The sequence below is a fragment of the Crocuta crocuta genome, unplaced genomic scaffold (assembly GCF_008692635.1).
Source record: "Crocuta crocuta isolate KB4526 unplaced genomic scaffold, BGI_CrCroc_1.0 scaffold516, whole genome shotgun sequence".
Classification (NCBI taxonomy): Eukaryota; Metazoa; Chordata; class Mammalia; order Carnivora; family Hyaenidae; genus Crocuta; species Crocuta crocuta.
This window is the reverse complement of record NW_027529538.1, coordinates 578,869-586,769: the sequence shown is the minus strand read 5'-3', so window position 1 is coordinate 586,769 and position 7,901 is coordinate 578,869. Positions and strand designations below refer to the sequence as shown.

The 7,901-nt window shown below is 44.7% G+C and overlaps 1 protein-coding gene across 1 annotated transcript; it reads left to right on the top strand.

Annotated features, from left to right (window-relative positions):
• Window positions 1–984: 984 nt before the first annotated feature.
• Window positions 985–1,314, top strand: SCYGR6 (small cysteine and glycine repeat containing 6). Its single transcript, XM_077761303.1, has one exon. It carries the CDS (start codon window positions 985–987, stop codon window positions 1,312–1,314), a length of 330 nt encoding a protein of 109 aa, XP_077617429.1.
• The last annotated feature ends 6,587 nt before the right edge of the window (window positions 1,315–7,901 follow it).

Genomic DNA, 7,901 nt, shown 5'->3' with positions numbered 1-7,901 from the left:
TTATTTATTTTTGACAGCGAGAGAGAGAGCAGGGGAGGAGCAGAGAGCCAGGAGATGCATCTGAAGGGGGCTCTGTGCTGACAGCCCAGATTTACAAACCATGAGATCAGGACCTGAGCGGAAGTCCGAGGCTTAACCCAGCGAGCCACCCAGGCGCCCCTGTTTCTCAACGATTTAACAAACAACAGCAGAAACTTCTCTTGGCGGTGATTTAGGAGCGGGCCGTGCACAAGTCTATCTTCAGCAGCTGACATGACACAACTTAAAAAAAAATGTTTTAATGATCAAGCAATTCTTGTAAACAAAACCAAACACAAATCTCAGGGAGCCGGGAAAAGCATATCGGTGTTTTAAGGCGAGATAGAACGCTTGCAGGGAGGCCTACTTTTTCTGTTTTCAGTCTGGTTTTCACTTATTCTTTCAAAAACTTTTTGGGTTTTGTGTGTTTTGTCTTGTTTTGTTTTTTGCAACATGGGGGCGTGTCATGAATCCAAGGAGAGAGAAAAGCAATGTTTTTGTTTTGTTTTTTGACCCAGCTAAGTAAGAAGTATATACAGAAACACAGGACTTCTACTTGACTCGAGACTCAGACAAAATTGTTCCTAAATATTTCAGGCATTTATTTACCTCAACAGCTGTTAAATAGTTACCATGGGCCAGGCATCAGAGGAGGCCCTGGGGCAAAACATATGCATGCATTTACCTTCTCAAGGGCGCACCCCTCTTAGAAGTGTGTTCTAATCCAAATATAGGTTTCAGAGACATGTAAAAGCTAAAATTAGCAAGGTACACTGGCCAGGACTCCAATAAGGAAGGTGTGAGAGGCCTCGTGAGAGCTTTACCAGGAAGAGGGGTAAACAGTCCTGCGGGGGCTCGGCCGGCAGGGGGTGCTATATAAGCCCCGCCCCCGCAGAAGGCGGCATCAGACCTCCCTCACTCCCGAGTCTCCGTCCTCCCCTCTCCTGAGTCCTCTCTACCCACACCATGGGGTGCTGTGGCTGCGGAAGTTGCGGCGGCTGCGGGGGCTGCAGTGGCGGCTGCGGGGGCTGCGGCAGCGGCTGCGGGGGCTGCAGTAGCGGCTGCGGCGGCGGCAGCTGCACCACCTGCAGGTGCTACCGCGTGGGCTGCTGCTCGGGCTGCTGCCCCTGCTGCTGCGGCTGCTGCGGGGGCTGCTGCAGCGTCCCCGTGGTCTGCTGCTGCCGCCGCTCGTGCAGGTCGTGCGGCTGCGGCTCGTGCGGCTGCGGGAAGGGCTGCTGTCAGCAGAAGTGCTGTTGTCAGCAGACGTGCGGCTGCAAGAAGCAGTGCTGCTGCTAGGCGCGCGGGCGCTGGGCATCCGGGCAGGTGCTGCAGGGAACTGTCCCATCGGTAAGATTTTCCTTCTTCCTGCCAGTCTCCCTCGTGTGAATGTCACAGGGGCCATGACACTGGTTCTCAGGGTGCGGAGTGTAATCCAGATCCCTTGGGCCCTGAGATCCGGCCTCCAAATGGGAAACACCAACCCAGTCCTTCGTCCGTCATCGAAGAACGAGCCCAATAGAACAGAGTGATGATTTTTTTAATGCTATGCTTTCTTGAAATGTTACTGTTGAAATGTTTGTTCCTATTCCTTCCCCCCTTTTCTGTGCCTTCTACATCCCGAATCTCTTCTAGTTTCTGTTTCTGTAAACCTAAGACAATGATTTTCTTAATAAACCACATAAAACTGGCAGAGTGTCACCGATGTCTCCTCTCTTGTCATTACTCAGCTGTCTCCTCCGGGGACGCGATTATACTCATCAAAGCGAGTAAGACCCCTGGCGTCTGCTTGAGATGGATTCGGAGTAGGTAATGGATATAATCACAATGTATCCACCTCGGGATTCAACTTTTCTAACAGGTTTTGATCTCAGTGTCCACAGCCAGTGGAAATTCAACACCCACCACAGTGTGTATCTTTTGAAGTTTTGATTATTTCAGTCTGGTCATATTTACAGCCTAAAATCTGATTGCATGTTAATGAGACTTTTTATTCCATCACCAATGCTAGTTAACTGTGTCTCTGGCACATTATAGTCACAAAATGCAAGCCTGATCACAAGTGAATAAATCTATTAATAAAAATTGTGAGTCTCCAAAACACTTTCTCCTCTTTGATTCTGCTGTATCTAAACATATAACAATTGAAAGGTCACATTGGGGGGCTGGGGGGGTTCAGTCAGTGAAGCAACTGACTCTTGGTTTCGGCTCAGGCCATGGTCTCTCAGTTTCAAGAGTTCGAGCCCAGCACCCAGCTCTGTGCTGGCAGTGGGGAGCGTGCTTGGGAGTCTCTCTCCCCCTCTCTGTCTGCCCCTCCCCCACTTGTGCTGTCTCCGTGTCTCTAAAAATAAATAAATAAACTTTAAAAAATGTCCCAGTAGGTGGTTTTCAGACCGCATGTCTTGGTGTCCCTTGAAGGCGAGACCGCATACAGTGTGTGATATTGATGAGTCCACATTCAGGATGCAGTCCCTGTTCTGTGAACTTAGCCTGAGACATTTCTATGGAAATCTGCCTCTTGTTGAAAGCAAGAGATGGAGATGGGGCAGAAGAGCTGTTTTGGCAGCTGCTCAGGATTTGCAAAGGCGATTTCCTCCCACTGCTTCATGGCCCAGACCACAAGGTCTCTGTCTTCCCTCCCTTCCATCCAGGAACGCACTCCCAGAGAGCACCCGAGATGCTTCAGGAGGCTTGTTTTGAAAAGAATTGCAGGAGAGGTTGTCACCAGCAACAAGGTAAAAGCAACACCTCACTAAGGGTTGGGGACCTCCTGGGGAAAGGGCGTTCACAAGATTCAAGCAGAAGGACAGCTGGGTGGCTTCCGACATCAGCTCAGGTCATGATCTCATGGTTTGTGAGTTCAAGCCCCATATTGGGTTCTGTGCTGACAGCTCAGAGCCTGGAGCCTGCTTCAGATTATGAGTCTCTCTCTCTCTCTGCTCCTCTCCTGCTCATGCTCTGTCTTTCTCTATCTCAAAAATAAAAACTAAACATTAAAAAAAAGACTCAAGCAGAAATCAGCACTTAGAGCTGTTGGATGGTTCAGTCAAGTAAGCATCTGACTCTTGACTTTGGCTTAGGTCATGATGACATGGTTAGTAAGTTCAAGCCCTGCATCTGGCCCTGTGCTGACAGTGCAGAGGCCGCTTGGGATTTTATCTCTCTCCCTTTCTCTCTCCCCACCACCTCCTGCTTCCTCCCTATCTCTCTCTCATAAGAAATAAAAATAAACTTAAAAAAAAAAAAGAAATGGGCACTTCTTGCCTGGCCTAAGTCTGTTTTTTTTAAATAGTTTTTTCTTTTTTTCTTTTAAAGTTTATTTATATATTTTGAGAGAGAGCAAGAGCATGAACATGGGAGGGACAGAGAAAATGGGAGAGAAAGAGAATCCCAAGCAGGCTCTGCACTGACAGCACGGAGCCTGAGGTGGGGCTTGAACCCAGGAACCATGAGGTCATGATCTGAGCAGAAACCAAGAGTTGGATGCTTAACCAACGGAGCCACCCTGGGGCCTCCAAGTCTGTTTTCAAATACACCTAGAAGATGATGGGTGATAGTGCTTTCTGGGACAGTTATTACTAGTTACTGCTTGCCAACCATCACACTAATATGTGCATCAAAGGAACCAGAAAATTATATAATAGATGAATTTGCTTCCGCATATACCTGGGGATTGCACCTCTGACAGACAGGTCTGGGCATGGTAGGATTACACAACAGTAATCAAGGGCTAACAGAGGAAGATTAGGTCTGAGTGATACAATGTTTATGTCGGAGGATAACAGCAAAATAAAAAAGGTGTACACAGGTAGCATGATATTTTTATAGACATATTATATTTCCTGATGTTACAAATATGTATGGAGCGCCTAAATGTGCTAGACACTGTTCTCTGCACCAAGAATACTTAAGTGAAGTAGCTCCCAGTGTTAGTTTAGGTCATTGTAAACTTCAGCCTTGCCTTGCGTGTCCTAGGCAGCCTGAGGAGGGTGCGGGTTAGAGAGGTCACCTGCCTTTCACCGCAGAAGGATTCCTGTAAACTGTGCCTTGAGAACTGACTATGGGGAGGGGCTGGATGGGGGCGGCTCTCCCTTGAGCCTGAGGAACCCTTGCTGGGGGTGGGGTTGGAGCCTTGACCTTTGGGGCAGAGGTGCAGGTGATGAGTGGGTTGGATTCTACTGATGCTACCTGGTTTTGCGATCCATTGAGCAAGAAAGGAGTCAAGGGGCATCAATGTCTCTTTGGCCTGAGTCACAGGAAGGATGAAGTCACTGCCAAAGAGGATTAATCAGGAAGGATATATCTGTGAGAAAAGCATTGGGGGAGGGGTTACTGGTAGGAAGATCAAGAGTCCGGTGTTCAACCTGTAGATGGTTTCTAATATTTTTCTATTATAAACGATGCTGTAATGAATGTCCGACATAATCCACCCAGGCTTTGGTTCAAATCCCAGGGTTCAAATCCCCTTTCTAAAGTTACTAGTTCTGAGTGACTTCACCTTTCTGGTCCCCTTATTTCTAAAATGAAAATAATAATAATACTAATAATAATAAACCTAACCAAAATGGTTATTCTATGGATTAAATAAATCAGTGCCTGGCACAAAATAGAGCTTACTAAATGTTAGCTGTGCATTGCATCCTTTCTCCCATTGATATTTCCTTGGAGCAACTCCTTAAAGGTGAAATTACTATCCACACTTTGCTGATAAAAGTCACAAAATTTCTTTCTGTAAAATGTTCATCAGTTCTTCCCATCCACTGTGTATGGTGCTTTCCTTATACTCTGCAACCAACATTAGACATGATTAAAAAAATATTTTATTAATATAACAGATGAGAAAAATTCATGTTTTTCTTGATTATTAGTGAAGTCCACTGTAACATAAAATATATATTTTTTATATTATACACAAAAATATGTATAATAAATTCCCATGTATCCAGCTTCAACAATGATTAATTCATAGCCAGTTACTCTGAGGCCAATTTGTAAGAATTAAAGTATAACTGCAATACCATTGTCATGCCTGGCAATTAACAATAATTTTTTAAAAATGTTTTATTTATTTCTAGGAGAGAGAGAGAGAGAGAGAGACAGCGTGAGCAGGGGAGGGTCAGAGAGAGAGGGAGTCACAGAATGAAACAAGCTCCAGGCTCTGAGCTGGCAGTCAGCACAGAGCCCGACGCGGGGCTCGAAACCACGAACCGGGAGATCCGCGAGATCATGACCTAAGCGAAAGTCGGACGCTTAACCGACTAAGCCACCCAGGCGCCCCAATTAACAATAATTTTTAATTCATTTCTCTTAGTAAGTGGTCATGCTCAAATTTTCACACATATTTTTAAAAACAGTTATCTAGTTAGGGTTATGATATGATTCATATATCCCTGCAACTGATTGAAGGGTTTGTATGGTCTATCGTTTCTTTTTCTTTTCTCTTTTTTTAATTTGTTTTAATGTTTATTTATTTTTGAAAGAGAGACAGAAAGAGAAAGCTCACTCTTGCAAGCCCACAAGTGTGGGAGGGGCAGAGAGAGAGGGAAACACAGTATCTGAGGCAGGCTCCAGGCTCTGAGCTGTAAGCATAGAGCCTGACTCGGGACTCCAGCTCACAAGCCATGAGATCATTACCTGACCCGGAGTCAGACGCTTAACAGAATTAGCCACCCAGGGCCCCATAGAGTTCCCCTCGCAGCCCTGTCCATCACCTTGCCATTTGTCTTCAGTGTAGCATTAGTTTTGGGTGACTGAGTTTTGGAGTTGGAAGATTGCACCCCCATGAAATCATTTAACACCCCCGATTTCCAGTAATCAGATCTACCTGCTAGGATTCAGTATCTAGTTTTGGACAAGCCTGCCAGAGTAGATTAACAATGGACAAGCCCAGGTAGACATCACATTAATTGGCGATCATATCGCCTTTACAGGGTAGACTGACATCGCATACTTCTCCATGACATGTTCTGAGGAGGAAAATAATGACCTGTGTAGTACTCCTGCAAATATGCTCATCTTGAATTTGATCATGAGCAAACAAACACACAAATTCATTTTAAAGGTAATTTTGCAAAAACAACTTGCCAGGAGAAAAACACAATGTTGGAGGCCAACTTAAATTACATAAGATACATCTTTGATTGGACCCAGGTTGAAAAATTATTCAAAATGTCAATATAGGCATGCCTAGGTAGCTCAGTTGGTTGAGTATCCAACTCTTGACTTCAGGTCAGGTCATAATCCTGCAGTCATGAGACTGAGTCCCAAGTCAGGCTCCATGCTGGACTTGAAGCCTGCTCAAGATTCTGTCCCTCTCTCTGTGCCCCTCCCCCATTCACGCTCTCACTCTCTCAAAAAAGTTTTAAAAAAACTAAATAATTTTTAAAAAGTGAATATAGGGGCGCCTGAGTGGCTTAGTCAGTTAGGCGTCCGACTTTCGCTTAGGTCGTGATCTCGCGGTTCGTGGGTTCTAGCCCCGCGTCAGGTTCTGTGCTGACTGCCAGCTCAGAGCCTGGAGCCTGTTTCAGAGTCTGTGACTCCCTCTCTCTCTGACCCTCCCCTGCTCACGCTGTCTCTCTCTCTCCTAGAAATAAATAAAACATTAAAAAAAAATTTTTAAAAAGTGAATATAAATTGCAAAGCATTCTTGGGATTGAGAAATTGAAGGTTGTATATTACATAGTAGCATGTATTAAGTTACTTACGTGTGAAAATTGTGTCGTAGCTTTGTAGGAGAATATCCCTCTTGGGAAATTCCTGCTAATATTTATAAGGGTGAAGTTTCATGTTTGCAACTTACTCTCAAATGAGAGGGAGAGATAAAACTAAAACTGGCAAAATGTTGGCCATCGGTGAACTTCAGCGAGTGGTATATAGGATCTTCTTGCAATAGTTTCACAATTTCCTGGAGGTTTGCAATTCTCCAAAATAAAAATATTGGGAAAAACAAAAAGAATAGAAGACAATGGAAGGAAATATAACAAAATGGTAAAAGTGGTTATGATCAGCAATGTTAACTTTCATTCACCCTTATAATTTTCTATATTTTGAAATTGTTTATAATGAATTTACATTATTTTAAGTTTGTAAAAAATACTTTTAAGAGACGGAGAGAATTACCACTCTATTTTCTTCATTTTTCTCTCTGAATGTTTCATGTCGGTTTCCATGATCCGAAGTCACGACAATAACTCATACGTTAGGGCAGCAGTTCACATTTCTACATGGCACTTCCTCACAAATTTGGAAAAGTGCTCTTAACCAAGGGAGAGCAGAACGATCCTCACCTGTGTTGTGAATGTTTCTGGGGACAAGTTCCTCTCATTTGGGTGTGTTTCCTTAGAAATCTGAGGGACAGTGTGGGTCTAATTCCCCGACCAAAGATCTTTCAGAAGGACCTACAGGAATTTAAGAACCTGCAGAGAACAAACTTAGGGTGCACTATTTAATGAAAACCTACATATTGACGTAACTTGACTATAAGGAATTCCCTGACTTTATTCCCAAATCACTTTACTCTCAGCCCAAACCCAAGTCATTGAACATGTTGGCCAATTGGAAATCAGACACCTGCATCTTGCACAGCAGTGAAGGCAGCCACTGTCACGGTCATGGCCACTATTTTGCCTGGCTTCCCTCAGCCTCAGGCCCAGAGCTGCTGTGTGGAATTGAAAAGATGCAGTGAGTCCACAGAAGCAGAAGAATTCAGGGTACTGCTGTCCTTGGCTTTGGATGCTCCTCAGGACTCTAACACTTCTCTGGGGTGATGTCACAGGAACAATGTAGTGCTTGGTGGTGGCTTTGCCATCTGAAAGCCTGTGGGATTTCCATCAGTTAGGTCTTTCTTCCTAAACTCTTTTGTACCCCCATGGGCACGCTACGCATGC